Here is a 16,232-nt window from a genome sequence, read left to right as displayed (position 1 = left end):
CATATATCTGAGACATCAACATTTTGTAAAGACTGTTGCCATACAGGGCAGTCACTCCAAGCATAATGAACACTTCAGACACAACCAGCACCCAGAAAGACATTTACTACACTGTGGACATTTGCATAAGTTGTTTTATTTATTGTTATTGTCCTTTTTATACTGTTGTCTTTTGTTGAGGTGGACATCCTGTAAAGTCAAGCCTGAAGCCCTTAACTGAGTTGTTGCACATCACCCTCTGAATCGAAAAGAAAGGGTAAGGAGGAGGAGTGGAATGGGGGATTTCCTCCTTCTCTTTCCCACGCTCTCCTTTTATCTTACTTCCAGCATCCCAACCCAACCTTTATTTTCATTTTGTTTGAACAAAGAGTGTACCTTACAGTATATTTACACATCATCCTGACTGGCTGTTTGACAATTTCCACATCGATAAAGGCAGGAAGATTGCACTTGCAAAGTTTGCGACTCCATTTTCTTTTTCTTTTTTTGACCGTTCTCCTTTCATCCACTTTTCTTCTCATGCCATTTTTTGAGATTTCTGTCTTCATCATCATCATAAACATCAATCATTATAACAACCTTTATTATAATGATATAGCTCTTCAATAGATTCCTCTCTGACAACTGTACAATCATACACAGTGTTTGACTTTTAGATATTTATTTATATATATTTTTGGGGGGAATATATTATTTGAACCTAAGAAAAGAGGAACATAATTCCAAATTAAATATATTAGTATCCCAAAGTAACAAAATCATGCATGTTTTAACATATTTGTCCATAAAAACAAAAACAAAAACCGATCATCACAGATTGGATCAAGTTTATTTACAAATTGATCTTGGCACTGTTTTTGTCGTCTCTTGCTGGAAACCGGAATAATCAAAGAATACTTTTGACTCTGTGGAGGGTAACGATCTCCCGGTATAACAAGTCAGTGTTCTGCTATAAAAGGCAGGTCGCAAGAGACAGTTTTCTTTTAAAGCACAAAAAAAAGGATAAAATAAAGAAGGGGTAAGAACGACAGTGGAGTCAGACAAGGGGCAAAACAGAGAGTGTGTGTAGAAAACATAATTCACTTCAACTTTACACTGTGGCAGTTCCCTGTTTTTTTGTTTTTTTTACCTCAGAAATACAAGCTCCTCCCCCTCCCACACACCTCATCAGGTGCGCTCACTGGTTACCATTGTTTGGGTGACAACCAGAGAGAGGACATTGATTCTGTCAAAACTCTTGTTGTGAAGCGGCTGTAAATGTACTCTGGCAAATAAAATAAAATGACAATCCCAGACCCAGCAGGGCAGATCTGCTACCTTCAGGTGTAGCAGCCAGGTCGCTAAGGGGTTTTCCAGTGTTGCTTCATCAGACAAATGCTTGACTGTTGATCGCGTGAGCGAGCAAACATGAAGGTGTGTGTGTTTGTATACTCATATTCAGTGCTCAACCCTCAACCCTGGTCTATCAGCTCTGCTGTTTCAGCGGAAACGCTTGAATCTTCAGCATCGTCCGTCTCCCACCATCTCACGCCTCATTTCATTTGCAGTTCTCTGGTGCACCGCTTCAAAGAGATTAACCCGCCAGGCCGACCGACACGCCCACAGTTTATCCAGTCTAATGGCGGTCCAACTGCTTCAACCTCCGCCCTCCCCCTCCCCCTCCCTCATCCACGCACCCGGACTCAGGTCCTAGCACAGTCCGATGTACTTTAGATTGTTCTGGATGATCACGTCCGTGACGGCGTCGAACACAAACTGGATGTTGCTGGTGTCAGTAGCACAGGTGAAGTGCGAATATATCTCCTTGGTCTCCTTGTTGCGGTTGAGGTCCTCAAACTGCCGTTGCACATAGACGGCCGCCTCCTCGTAGGTGTTCTGCCCTTTGTAGTCGGGGAAGCACACTGTCAGAGGGATTCGCTTGATCTTCTCGGCCAACAGGTCCTTCTTGTTGAGGAAGAGAATGAGCGACGTGTTGGTGAACCAGTTGTTGTTGCAGATGGAGTCAAAAAGGCGCAAGCTCTCCGCCATGCGGCTCTGCGTGGAGAAAGGGGGCAAAAGCAAGGCGGTCAGACTTTGAGGAAATTATGTTGCAGCTAGCATAACTATCCACATCAATGCTGCAATATTTCTCTTTTTGGAAAGATTTCTGGTACGTTTTTTTTTTTTTTTTTTAAAGAACATAATGAACACCATAAAACAGGAGACAGGGTTGGACCACAAGCAGAGGAGATCTAGAATCCTCCATCACGTGTTCACGTCAGCCAAAGGTATGACTTCTCTGTTATGACAACAGAGACCTGGGACCTGAGAGGAAGACCTCTATTTGAAGTCTCACATTCTCTCATTCTCATGATCTAATGATCAACGGTGATCTCAGTCGAGTGAAAAATCAGATAGAAGGGACTTCGTCGAAGCCACGGTTTCCTCTTTTGAAGGACAAATGCATCGTACGTGCTGTGACATTATCATGTTTAACACATCGGACCACATTAGGTGGAACATGTTTATTCCTTCCACACTTATTGCATACTTTATCCAGCTCACTGATTGGTGAGTCATGAGATAAAACATGACCAATGTGACAGATGACTGGTGTCACTGTGGATCAAAGGGTTTGATTCTACCAAACTCCATTATTTCCAATAGCATTTTATACGCTCAATGACGTGTGCAGAAGAGAAATACCTAAGTATGTGTTTTTGTACACGTGTGTATCAGCATGTTCGCTCATGTGACCGATGACACAACATAAACGAAAGAAGAGTTGATCTGTTCTTTGCTGGCAGCGTGGACACTGGCCAGCATCTTGTGACGGGGGGGCATCAAATGGAAGATTGTTGTTTAAAACGGTTCCAGAAATAATAAGATGCTCTGAGCAAATCACAAGATCTGAATGGCATGAAAAAATAACAGAGGGCAAATATTGAGGGAAAATAGCAAATTATTCAAATATCGTAGTCCAAATTCCTGATTACTGCATTTCATGATGCACACATCATAAACATTATGTGTGCAAATTGATTTTATACATGGCAGAAGATAAAGTGTTGAAAGTTGAAAGACGCAATTATCAATGTCCGAGACCGACAAAAGCTGCAAACTAGCTGCTGGATGCTGAAATAAAAAGTATAGAAACACGTTTTGTCCCGGACTAGTTGGTTCAAGGGCAGCATGGTGGCACAGTGGTTGGCGCGGTCGCCTCACGGCAAGAAGGTTCCGGGTTTGAATCCCATCTGTTCTCCTCGTGTCCACATCGGTTTTCTCCGGGTTCTTCCCACCACCAAAAACAGGCAGCTTAGGTGAATAGTCCATAGTGTATGAGTGTGTGTGTGCGTGCATGTGTGCGAATGGTTGTCTGTGTGGCCCTGTGATGGCGACAGGTCCGAGGTGTACCCCGCCTCACGCCCAAAGCAAGCAGGGATAGGCTCTAGCAACCCATGACCCACAAAGCGGCACAAATGATAAATGGAGTGCTTTCTAAGAAGTTGCGAGACCATCGTCAACTGAGTGGTGCTAACAAATAATCAAAGATGCTATGCTAATGAGATACTCTGAAAGACCAGGCCCAACCCTGTCTGGTACAACTATGCCATTTTACTGTTGTCTAACACTTTATTTTTCCTGTGTGTTGCACTGATTGGTTTTGTGCTATGTATATTGAGTGGTGCCAGTAGGCCTATTGAACATATTTTATTCATGACATATACCATTACGTTACTACATGATCAGATTGTCAATGGCATGAAAACATTTTCTCCTCCCATTAATTTTTTTTCCAGTGTAAATTATAGTTTTTATTCTCTTGTGTAGGCATTATGATGTCTGACAGGGTGTCTAAACAGCAGCCAGGAAATCGCTTGTCGCTTTACCTGGTGACTGCAGGGCCAATGCCGACCCCCCCCCCCCCATTAAAAGCAGTGCATTTTTAGTTTCAGGAAAGAGAGAGAGCAACAAGGAGCATTACGGCACGCAGACCCCCCTTCTATCACTTGAAATACACACACACACACTCCTTCCCCCCTTGACAGCTCCTGTCAGAAGCGCAGGCCTTAATTAAACTTAAATATTAATGAGGAGGTTCATCCTCGTGTCAGCGCCGTTTCCCCAAATACAAGTCTCTCAGGTGTGCAGCCACTCCTTCCTAATTCATTAAGGGTTAGTTTAAATGTCACTGCCTGACATGAAGGGATGTTTTCCTCTGTGCTGTGCCTGAGGTTTCTTTTATGAGCTGTATTGCTTTTGTTTTATTGTAATTACTCATTTCTCTGCTACGGTGAGATGCAGACTTTTAGATCTGAACACCTGTGCAGCTGCTGGATGATCAGATACCTTATATTTCAGATCCTTGGCAAACAGCGTGAAGTCACATTCTCTTCACTGTTCTTTTGTAATGCATATGAGTGTGATGTGGGACTACTGTATAACATGGACGGCGGCCATCAGAGACCCTTTTCAATGACATCTGAGATCAAACGAAACTGGAAAATGTACAACAAATAGGCTTCTTAAAATGATAATTATAGGGCAGCATTTTGTCTTAGAGTTTGTCTTGAGCTCTCTGCAGCAGACATCCTCAGCTATTCACGGCTAGCCTTGCATCATCAGCTCAAATGACCTCAAGTCCTACATTTGATGACTTTAGCATCTTGTTGGGCAAGCAAAAGCTTTAGGTAGCGTCCTGCACCTGCGCATGCAGCATTAGCAGGCAGTGTCGTATATGTAGTCACATGGGGGACCACTGGGAATGGTTTTTAGGGGTCTTGTGAATGCACTGTTGTCTTTCCAAGGTGTCTTACAGACAGATGGATATATATATATATATATTTATATAAATTGTAAATGACTGGAAAGCTGTCTTTCAAATGGAATAAATTAAATTACATGTTTGCATGTTCATCTCTGAAACAACTAGGTTGTCAAAAGGAGAATATCCCTGAAGCAATTCGCCGTTCTCACACCGGCTTCTCTGCTTCGAAAGGGGGTCTTAGCTTAAGCGACTTAAAACCATTCAGATCAGATCAGGCCATAATGGCATCTTTGCTGTGGCTTGATGGAGAAAATTCATGTGAGCCTTTGATACAAACATGAAACACAAGGAATTAATTTCCAGTTGTCTTTCATGTGATTGGTAATTAATTCCTGAGTGAGAAATTAATGATACAATTATTGAAACAGCAGAAAAGGTGCTGGAGATGCAGTCAGTGCCTTGATGTGCGACTAATGCAAGCTAAGTGACCATTAGCCTCACGTTGATGCTTTTCATTTTCACCTCAAATAATTCATTTTGGTCACTCACTCTTGGCTCGTGCGTGCAAAACGGCACGAAACAAAATCCGCAGAAAGTCGCAATGAATTTCTATTCTCTCCAGTACCGCTGTTGGTTTCCCCTCCTCTCTTCTCACCCTCCACGTCCCTTCTCATCTTCCCTTCCCTAGTCACAGCTCACTGTCAACAGCGCAGGATTAGGATTTGCCTGGCCTGTTGCTAAGCAACGGTATCCATAGCAACCAATTCATTATGAAGACATGGATGGGACTGTGGAAATGCACCAGGGAATGGGTTGATGGGTAAATGTTGTACTGTAATTATTCTAGTGTACTCCGTCTGATGAACGCCGGTGCATTGAAGTGTACAGATCACATCTGACGAGGTTTGTTTTCTACTCGAGTCACGTATGAAGCTTTGAAACCAAAGATCACCAAGACGATCGCGAGACACGGCAAGGCATCATTATTAAAAGACACATTTTTCCCCTCCAGTGAGGATTTTCAAAGCATCAGAAACACCTTTGTGTGTGAGCAGACTGTTCTCTGGAGGAATTAATCACCACTCATCATACATACGCAAACACAAGGCTATGAATGCGTCTTATTGACAGTTGCTATGACGGTTGACTTCTTTGATAAATATCAAGCTGCCATTCAGCCTTTATAATCAGTCCTGATGTGTTGTTTTTCCCTTTGACTGAATTCACAGAGCCTCTATTCTACTAGTAATGTGTAACTCATTGCTGCCTGAAGCATTTGAGGTCAGGATTGGATCGCTCCAGCTCTCACTGGATCGGTTTGCAGCCTATATATATATATAAAGTCTATAGCATACCTCATTCTGAACCTCTTTCTCACATGGCAGGTGTGCTGCATATAGGATATGACTGTTAAGTGTTGCTCAGCATTGCTGTCAGCTTGGGGCTCCAAGATGTGCGAACTCGCTCGTGCAGCAACACAACAGCTTCAAATCCATACATTTATCTGCGGGAGAAAAGCTTCAGCATTTTTGCTGTCTGTTGATCCTGTACAATGTCTGAAGGTTCTCAGTCCTCCAGGTCCAGGTAAAACCACGAAGAGTTCCAGAACTGAGAAGCCTATTGGATGAGAGGCGAAACGTCTTCAACCTAACTTAAGTCCAGTTGATTCTTTGTTTTTCTGCTCTTCATCATCCTGTTACAATCCATCCATTATGGATGTCAATGTTTTCACGGCTATGTCCTGGGCGTTTTTTATAATGAATGTCCATTCAGAATGCATCAGACACACCATTTGCATGCATCAAGCTACTCCCGCTCTGAATCACTTCACTAGATCGCGGTACGATACGGATTCACCTTCAAAACATTCGGCGGCTCGTCTTTTCAGTACATCTCTGACTTGCTCACTGATGATTCAATCGGGCCCTCAGGTAATCAGGTGGAGGTTTTTCTGCCATGCCTAGAATTAACTCCAAAGCCTGTGAGATTGTCTTGAGCTATTGTGGTCCTGCGCTATTGCCTATTGAGCCGAGGCGTGTCCGCCATCCTGTGAATATGTACGTTACCTTCATTATGTGACAACCAGCTGCAACACCTCAGCCATGAGATCAGATCAGAGTTGCATGGTGTCGCACATCATCATATCTTTGTGCTCAAGCGATGGCCCCATTTAACACAAAGGTCTGCTTTGTCTCATATTTATTGCTATGAGCGTTGTGATCATTGGATTTTGGCTTTATGTGCTATGACCATCGATGTGATGTTGAATCTAAATTTATTTTAAGCATGACATTTCATACATTTGCATTTTAAACCAATTTCGTTATCCCAAAATTTATGGAGGTCACACAATTGGCATCAAAGCTTCTAAAATGAACAGTAGATTCGTAATTCAATTAATGTCACACCATAAAAATGACCATTAAAGTAATATTTAAAGTAGTAAAACATTGAGAGCTGATGATATGCAGCAGCAGAGGCTGACATGGCTGCTTTATAGTGGTTTGCATTATAGTTTTGCCTCACAACAATTGCCCTTTAATCTTTCACACAAAATATGAAGGGGCGTTCCATTAGTGAAAAGGTCGCATCAATAATAAAATCAACCCTTCGACCCAGCTCTGATTAACATCCAGGATTCACCTCCTACGTCATCCTACCGCTCACTGAGCACATGCTGGGATACGCAAGCAAAGTGGCTTAAAGAATACAAGGACAAATAGTCTCAAAACTCTCACAAAGCGTTTGAGGAAGGAACAAAAGTAAAAAGAAATCAAATATATCCCATAGAAATTAAGTTGCAGTAAGTAGTATTATTTAAACATATGCTGGGCTCACACCACCTGACCCGTCATACACTCAGTCATAATCTATGGTGACGTGCGGAAAGAGGAAATGTGAGACAAATTTTGATTATGGATGAGTTGGGTGGAATTTTAAGGGTGATACAGACAAATAAATCTCAAATCATCCATATTATTCACTAAAATGTGCCAGAGGGTGAATATGTCTGAGTAGTTCACTCAGTTTCAGTTTAATTTCCCTTCAGTCAGATAACATATCATGTCAGAGTCTGATCACTTGAATAACAGATCACATTAATGTTTGCATTTCTAAATCACAAGTCAATTGACTGGAGAATTTCTGTCGGTGTGTTTAAAGAGAATTTAACCTCAGGACCATGTGATGAAACATGAAATCTCTCCCAGTAGACTCTGCAGCTTCAGGCTCTTATTTCAGAATGTATTTCTCTGTTATGTAACATTCGTTTATTTTGTCTTCCTCACATGTTAGAACAATAATTTGGTTTTCCAGTACATCTTCACAATATTTCAATTCTCACAGGTACCGCCTCACGCTTCATTCTGTGAACCCAATTAACACCATTCAGCATTTTTCTCCTCAGACTTTATTTTTAACCTGGAAAATTCATGTTCCAACCTGGATCGGCATGGATGTCGCTTTATCCGGGTAACTCGAGAGTTATCAGGCCGTTTCTTAGTCTTTTGAATTTTGCAGAGACTCTAGAAAGATATCAAGGTGAATATAGACACAGGAATTTCTTTAGGCAAAAAAAAAAAAGGCGCCTGTAAAGAAATAAATGGTCGCTGGTCGGTCTAGACTGAAACAGTAGAGTCATATCTATTGTTGACCTTCCATTATCAAAAAAGGCAGTTAAACAAGCAGTAGCTATTCTAAAAACGCTCTGATAAGAACACGGCATGCTGTGGATAGCAAACTGTTTAAATACCATGACTAGGAAACCGATAAGAAACAATTGTCACTCTTGAGCCGAAGAAGAATTGATGTCGGTCACAGTATTTATAATGTTGATCTGTCCATTGTCCAAGAAATCAAATTAGCAGTCTCAGTTCTGATTAACTGTAGAAAAAAATATTTATTTTGCTTTTTTTTTTTTTTTTGACAATGCTACAAATCAGGTAGCATCATCTGTCCAATCGGGAAGGCCATCCATGTGACCTCTGACCTCTGCTACATACCTGTAGATGTGTTCATCCCAACGTCTGCCAAATATTCTGCATGGAAGTTTAACTGGCATCAAAAACTGGTGTGATTTATGCCAGGCTGTTTCCCCATTTTACATAATGAAGCGGTGAGCGGTCGAATGACATAATGAATCTTCAAAATGTAAATAATCAAAGGCAAACTTGAAGTACTCGATCTATCCATGTGACTTGCTGAACAACTCTGTCAAATCTACATCTGGTTATACAGAGAGGGAAAGACAGGATCCATCTTGTGTTCCATTTGCATGCACGGATGAATATTGACTGTTAAACCCCTCATTTGAGACGCGTCTTTGGTTCACACTGGCAGCTGGGCAGCATGGATATCTGAACTCCTCCGAGGTTGTTAAGACGATGACTGTCATTAAAGTCACGCATTAACTGTCGAGTCAAAAGTATTAATATGGGTCATGAAAGCGACTGAACAGACAAGAGGTCGATTTGCCTAATGGAGCGCCATGCGAGTCACAGGTCAGTGTCATCAGGTTTCACCAGACTGAACGGTTGTGAAACGTTGTGGGAACAGATGCCAAGGCTGCAGTGCGTGACGGTGAGAGGCAGTGGCGTCCACCAGACCTCCGTTTGATGGTCGACAGATTCTAACAGACAACGTTATTAGTAATCCCAAATCATTACACCAACTCAGATCATCAGGGAAGTTATAGCTCAGACTTTAAATTAATTATGTAAACTTGTGATAGGGAAGAATTTAACCTCACTAATGGTATAAAACAATGAGAATCTTTGCATAATGTATTTTAATGGGGGTCGACTTCTGCGCCAAACTACGGCTACACTTGGATCCCGCTGTGTTGCCGTGCGTTGTGGAATCAAATCATTCATGCAAGCGCCTGAAGAAAGCATTTACAACCAGTTTTTTCTTACCGTCTGGTTGTCCTCATAGAGCTTGAGGTCATAGCCACTTAGCTCGACACAGAAAATGATTGCAGTCACGCCCTCGAAGCAATGGATCCACTTCTTTCGTTCCGAACGCTGTCCACCCACGTCCACCATCTTGAAGGTGAGCTCTTTGAAGGTGAATTTGTTCTCCACTATTCCAGTGGTCATGTCGCGCGACCGCAGGATGTCCTCCACAGTCGGGATATACTCAACTGCAGAGATGCGGTCCAGGTCATTCAGGTAGTAGGCAGTGTTGTCCTCCAAGTGGTACTCGTTAGATCTTTGGAAGCACTCCTGCACCCCTGAGTCGGCCCACAGACGCTTCATGACCCCCAGCAACTCCGGAGTGATCTCCCCCTTGCTCTCAGCTGGCCCTGTGAGGGCGAAGAGCTGCACAGCATCGTAGGCTCGATCCGCATTGTGAAAGTCAATCTTGAGAGTCGTGAGGGCGCGGATGATTCGGGTGAGCGAGTCAATGGCATTGTATAGGATGAGGGGCTTGTACTCCTTGCAGGCTTCCAAATTGAAGCCTCCACTGTGGATGATCTTCATCTGTTTGACTATGGTGCTCTTGCCCGAGTTGCTGGTGCCCAATAACAACAGCTTGATCTCACGCCGCTGCCGCTGACTCTCCGACCGCAAGTGGCGGTCGATTCGTCGAGAGCGCCGCGCGGCTTCCTTCTCCTCCGAGCTCTGGCGGCATCCCATGGTCCTCCACCACGTGGTGAGCGCAAAGGAACTCGTGCTGCTGCTTGATGGGAAAGCAAATTAAAATGAAGAGGGTGTCCAAGAAGGAGACGCTGGGGGGAGGGGGGGGGGGGGGTCGAAGAGCGTTTCCAACAAGGCTTGCTGGGGAAGAGGAAGGGAAAACTTCCCAACTTATCAGTTTAGTAATAGACAGGAGAGCCACCGAACAGAGGAGCGACTCGGGAGAATTTCATTCTCTTCTCTTCAGAGCAGCCTGCGAGTCGTGTGTGGGTAGAGCCCAGACTTGTGGGAACCCCACACAGCACGGAGTTTGGACTGCCAGCTGAAGCCACAGGAGCCGGGGTTCATAGTAGGGGAGCCCCCCCGAGGAGACGCTTCGGAGGAAGGCTTGGGAATAGATGTCAGTAGAGAAAGTGTTTGGGCTCGATGTGTGCAAGTAGCAAAAATCCCTCACTCTTCTCCCACATGGCTCTTATGATGCCTCGAACTTGTCCGGCTTCTGCAACCATCCACCTCAGTTCAGATATTTAGCTTGATCTTTGCGATAAAGTCTTTCCCTCGTCTTCGGTGGCGTTATACTTTCCCGACAACTGGAAAGTCTGCGAACACATAAGATAGGAGAGACATGAATATCAGGTTCAAGACAAAAAATAAGAGCCATCATCATCATCATCACTCTCCATCCAGTCACAACAGAAGGAATTTCTATTGCTTTACAGACCAGACGCATTGTTAAAGTGTATTAGCACACATGCTAATAATTGCCACGGCAGCCTTTAAAGAGCAACAAGATGCACGCAGCAACATCAAGCTAAATCGATCTACCAAGAGAGGCAAATGCAGCAGGTCTACTGAACTATTAAAACCAAAAGTATGCTCGACTTGCACAATGCACTCACCAGTACTCTCATCGCAGGGAAAGCACGCTTGCCAATCTGCACACTTCCATGTTAACCTGTGTACTCTGACTCTTCACATTTCTGCTCCGCATGGTTACACAGCCCGGCCCTCCGCCTGCAGTCCGGCGCTGCCATAGGCTACAAGCCAAAGTAAATCTTTGTCGACCACACCTCCGCATTTAATACAAGCTCACATGTATTGACTCATAAAGTCATTATCAACGTCAAACAAACCGTAGAAACAGGCTCAGAATAGGAAAGTGATCCGAGAATAACATAATAAATGCATTTCTTTGGAACCAATAGAATCCTCTTTCTTGTCCACAACGCTTTCAGATACTCAACAATCAGGAGACTAAACGAATAAATTGATTACTCCAAATTGTCCGTAGTGTATGAGTGTGTGCATAAGTCGTGGCTCCGTGATGCTCTGGCGACACATTCGGGGCGTACAACACCACAGTAACTCCCACGACCCACGAAGCGGACAAGTGGCTGTAGACGAGATGATCCTCTCATCTCCTAGAAAATGGATCGATGACACCCCATGATCATAAGATAGGACAAATATTTCTGGGAATATTTACTTTGAAATATTGACTCTTTGGTTATCCGTTATTAAAATACGTATTGAGTTAGGGAAATGGATTTCAAGTAAAAATGAGAACACAGAACGCAGAATGCCTGTGGGATTCTAAGATAAAAACACTGACAAACAAATGTGAATTCATCCAGTGGCCTAGTTTTGTTAGCAAAACTCTCGTGTGTAATATATATATATATATATATATATTCATTTTTACTTGAAATCCATTTCCCTAACTTAATACTTCTTTTAATGGGGCGACAGTGGTGCAGGTGGTTGAGAGGGTCTTCCTATGATTGCGAGGTTGGCAGTTTGATTCCCTGCTCGGGCACATGCGCTGTCGTTGTGTCCTTAGGCAAGACACTTCACCCACATTGCCTGTGTGAATGTAGTGAGCGAGTGAATGTCGGTGGTGGTCAGGAGGACCGATGGCACAAATTGACAGCCTTGCTCCTGTCATCTTACCAAGTATGGAGTGAATGAATAATGCACATACAATGTAAAGCGTCTTTGAGTATCTAGAAAAGCGCTATATAGAATCAATGCATTATTATTATTATTATGATTAATAACGGATAACCAATGAGTCAATATTTCAAAGTAAATATTCCCAGAAATATTTATGCACACACGTGTGTATATATATATATAGAGAGAGAGAGATAAATCATTTCACAGAGCTAGGTGAGTGACAAAGAGCACAAACAGAGCAGAACAATGTCTTAACAAAGAGCCACAACACAACCAGAGTGGCGAGTATTATTTCCTGGCTCCAAGCACCAGACTACTTTTGAAATGGAATAGCCAGCCAAACCAGTTAACGCACGACTGTGTGTCAACTGGTTCGGCTGCCTTAGGGCTTTGTGTAATGCCCTTTCAGTTTTGCGGCTCAGTAACGTGCAGCACTTGCATTTCCACACTTTTTGAAGTTAAACCACTTTAGATATCGGCTGAGGAGGTGATGTGCAAAATCAGCATTGTATCATATTACATTTGCATTAACAATCATCCGCTTGCTATTACACTGCACCCAAATAGATGAAGCAAAAACACAGGCGAAGCATTCTTACCCGTAGCAGATTCTATATCTTACTTTAAAGTTCAAATGGCTCTGAATGCAACCATCAAACGGCAGACTCAACAAAATCACAAATCAATTCTTGTGTGCGTCTCTCTGGTGCTAGAACGATGCTCGCGGCTTCACACCGTTGGCTCTGGTACAAATAACAGTCACTTTAAGAGCGAGGGGGTGGAGGTAGAACCATGGGGGCCACACAGTCTGGCTGGATCATGCCTGGTGAAGTAATGCGATATCCAAGATGAGACTGAGCCTCTCGCCTTTTCCCTCACAGTCAATCAGCAGCCCCCCCGCCCCGGTGCAACTAATGACGTGAATACATTTCTGTTGTGTAACGCTTTCCACTTTCATGGTGCAGGCTATGTACAGTCATTCAGGTTGACAACTTGAGCTGCACCGCATTCCCGAAATGTTCACGATACGCCTCATTCTCTTCAAAGGGCATCTAACACACCCTCCCAATTGGCTGGATATTTAATTTCCCCATCGCTCCCTGTCCCCGTTAATGCTGCTGCCGCCTGTGTTATCAATCCCGTCGACACCTCAGCATCCACCTCTCGGCTCCAGTCAGTGGGTTCGTGAAACATGCTCATCACTCCCTAATATGTAAACATATCCGTAGGAAGCGATTAAGGTCATTGAGTTTATTCCAAGCCCACACTATCATTGTCCCGATGTGATAATAAACTCAAACTTACCGCTATATTTTTGAAAATGCTACAAAGAAAAGTGGCTTCTGTTACCACTTTAGTCCACCCGATGCTTCAGACAAACACTATATTTAAAGTAAAATGTATTTTCTGTAATGGAAAGTTTGAATGCACTCACAATTAGTGCCTTTGAGTTGTATCTCACAGCAGTTACTGTGTGGACACGTGCTAAATGCATTTGGTGCAGAATCAATCTCCCGACTGTGCTGAAGAGGCCTGATGCAGATTAAATTAAAGCACACGTGAAGCAGGTGTTGCCCTTAACGTGAGACCGAATGATGCCGAGGAGTCCTCGGTGGATTTGAGATGAGGAACAGCAAAAGGAGAAAAATCCAATTTGTTTGAATAAGAATCAAATGAGCACAAATTTACAACAGGAAGCGAAAGGCGAAGGTTTGCTTTTGGTCATCTCGGTCGTAACAGTTGGTGAACCAGGCATACAGAAAGAACACTGCAGCTCACAACCTCAAACTGTTGTTTCTGATCCAGGGACCAATCAGCCGGTACCAAAACATACCTCAGAAGAAGCTACAGAAAGAAAATGCTCTAAAATATATTTACTGCAGGGAACTCTGAAGAGCAACTTCTTGACGAGCTGGCAGCGACTCTGACACGCCGTAGCCGTTGGAGGTAAACAGAAAGGCATGCTTTATAATTCGACTATTCGGTATGCTATTCATTTGCCCCTTGGGTTAAAATGTGGATGTGATTGTTGGCATTCTGGAAATTGATATGCAAAACTAAAATAAGGGGTATCCTAGCGAGTAGCAACTGATCTTTACCACAAGCAGAAATAAGGCTCTTGCCCTGGTCTTTAAATGGAGGTTTTGGTGACATTTGTCGCTTTGCTGAAACATATACATTAGCATAACAGAAATTAATTAACATTAATGACACAGTTGACTGTTCAAACACACCCCTTGCACCTGCAGAAACAGTCAACAAAGGTCTGGCACGGCTCCTGAAGGCGCATGTACGTTCACCTCGATTGCGTTTTCCAATTTCAATCTTTTATTAACGTGGGACTGAACATTACAGTTAATAAACAATTGGACTTATCATGTGCATCACCTGCAAACACCATAAAGCTCACGTAAGCTGGAACATGCACACAAGGCAGGCGAAATCCAGGCAGAGAGCCGATAAATCAGCCCGATAATAATCAGCACACATTGGAACATAAAAGTCCATAAAGATTGAAGACATCGGGTATTGATAAAATCAACAGGGTGCAATGGTGGCGCAGGTTGTTGAGTGGGTAGTCCTATGATCTAGAGGTTAGCGGTCCGATTCCCGGCTCCGGCACATGTGTCCACTGTCATTGTGTCGTTGGGCAAGACACTTCACCCACATTGCCTGTGTGAATGTAGTGAGCGAATGAATGTTGGTGGTGGTCAGCAGGGCCGATGGCGCAAATTGGCAGCCTTGCTCCTGTCAGTCTGCCCCATGGTGTGAATGAATAATGCACAATGTCAAGCGTCTTTTGGTGCCTAGAAAAGCGCTATATAAAATCAAGCATTATTATTATATCTCTAGCATTTTGTTCATCCATCTGTATAACGCACATTTGTCAAGAGCTTTATCTGTGATTCGCATGAATCTGCAGCACCTTTTGATCAATTTGATTTATTTTAATATCAAATAATTCATCAAAGTTAATGGATGGACTTAGTTCAAACGTTTCAAATAGAGCAGGTTGCATGAACTTTATTTCACAAAATTATAAATAACATATTTGAGTCGATTTAAGGTTTTGAAGAAAGAGGAATAGACCAAAGAGATTACAGCTGGTCCTCGCTTAATGACGGAGTCACACGATTTTGTCATTAAGCGAAACTCCCGTTGACCGAAAAAATATTTACATACGTTTATTCCATTTATCCTGTACATATGTACGTTCTCACTCACAACTCTGCAGCCAGTGCATTCCGCTAGTCGTAACAGCAATTCTTTTTCGCTAAACACATACTTCTAAATTGCAGAAAGCCTGTCGTAACTCTGAAATGATCAATGTCATCCCTCCGCAATTTCATCCCTCCAACCCTGTCTTTTCATCAAATAAAAAAAAAATGTCCTCGCAATATCAAAGGAAAGGAGAAAAGAGAACCAGCCCCCGCTCCACACACACACACACTTACCGCACCCTTCTACCAAGTTTCATGCTAATATGTTAATTAGTTTCAGTCCAATTCACCAAAACAGTCACAAGTTTGCAATATTAAAAAAAAGCACTTAAAACATTTCTGAATAGCTCCATTGTCTGCATCCAAATTATTTATTTGTTTGTTCCTCATCATGTGTTAACCTTCACAAAAGGTTGCATGAAATTCTGTTAAGCTTTTGGTGTAATTCCATCAACAGGCAAACTTCCATGGTGGAGAAAATCAGGATCTCATTTCACCACCCTGAACAGGACACCACACATTAACACCGCTACTAACCCCGAGGTGGTTATGGTTCTGCTGGGGTTTATCTGTTCTTAGCAAAATAACTTAAAAAGTTCCAGACTGATCTTTATTACATTTTCAGCAAATGATGGGAATGTTATCAGGAAGAGATGAAACACTTCTGGTGAT

The 16,232-nt window shown here is 42.9% G+C and overlaps 1 protein-coding gene across 1 annotated transcript; it reads right to left on the bottom strand.

Moving 5' to 3' along the window:
- Window positions 1–1,689: 1,689 nt before the first annotated feature.
- gnaz (guanine nucleotide binding protein (G protein), alpha z polypeptide) lies at window positions 1,690–10,383 on the bottom strand. The gene is made up of 2 exons (XM_068753322.1): window positions 9,661–10,383; window positions 1,690–2,034 (listed from the first exon to the last, which is right to left on the bottom strand). Exons 1-2 carry the CDS (start codon window positions 10,381–10,383, stop codon window positions 1,690–1,692), a joined length of 1,068 nt encoding a protein of 355 aa, XP_068609423.1.
- Window positions 10,384–16,232: the final 5,849 nt, after the last annotated feature.

This window comes from Brachionichthys hirsutus, chromosome 19, assembly GCF_040956055.1.
Source record: "Brachionichthys hirsutus isolate HB-005 chromosome 19, CSIRO-AGI_Bhir_v1, whole genome shotgun sequence".
NCBI lineage: Eukaryota > Metazoa > Chordata > Actinopteri > Lophiiformes > Brachionichthyidae > Brachionichthys > Brachionichthys hirsutus.
This window is presented reverse-complemented; position numbering and strand designations above follow the sequence as displayed.

What these genes read in the sequence shown, in the direction of transcription:
- gnaz (XM_068753322.1), bottom strand. Translation starts at nt 10,383, where the DNA reads ATGGGATGCCGCCAGAGCTCGGAGGAGAAGGAAGCCGCGCGGCGCTCT. An exon ending in TCTATGAGGACAACCAGACG is followed by an intron (nt 2,035 to 9,660) that starts GTAAGAAAAAAC and finishes TTCTCCACGCAG; the next exon opens with AGCCGCATGGCGGAGAGCTT.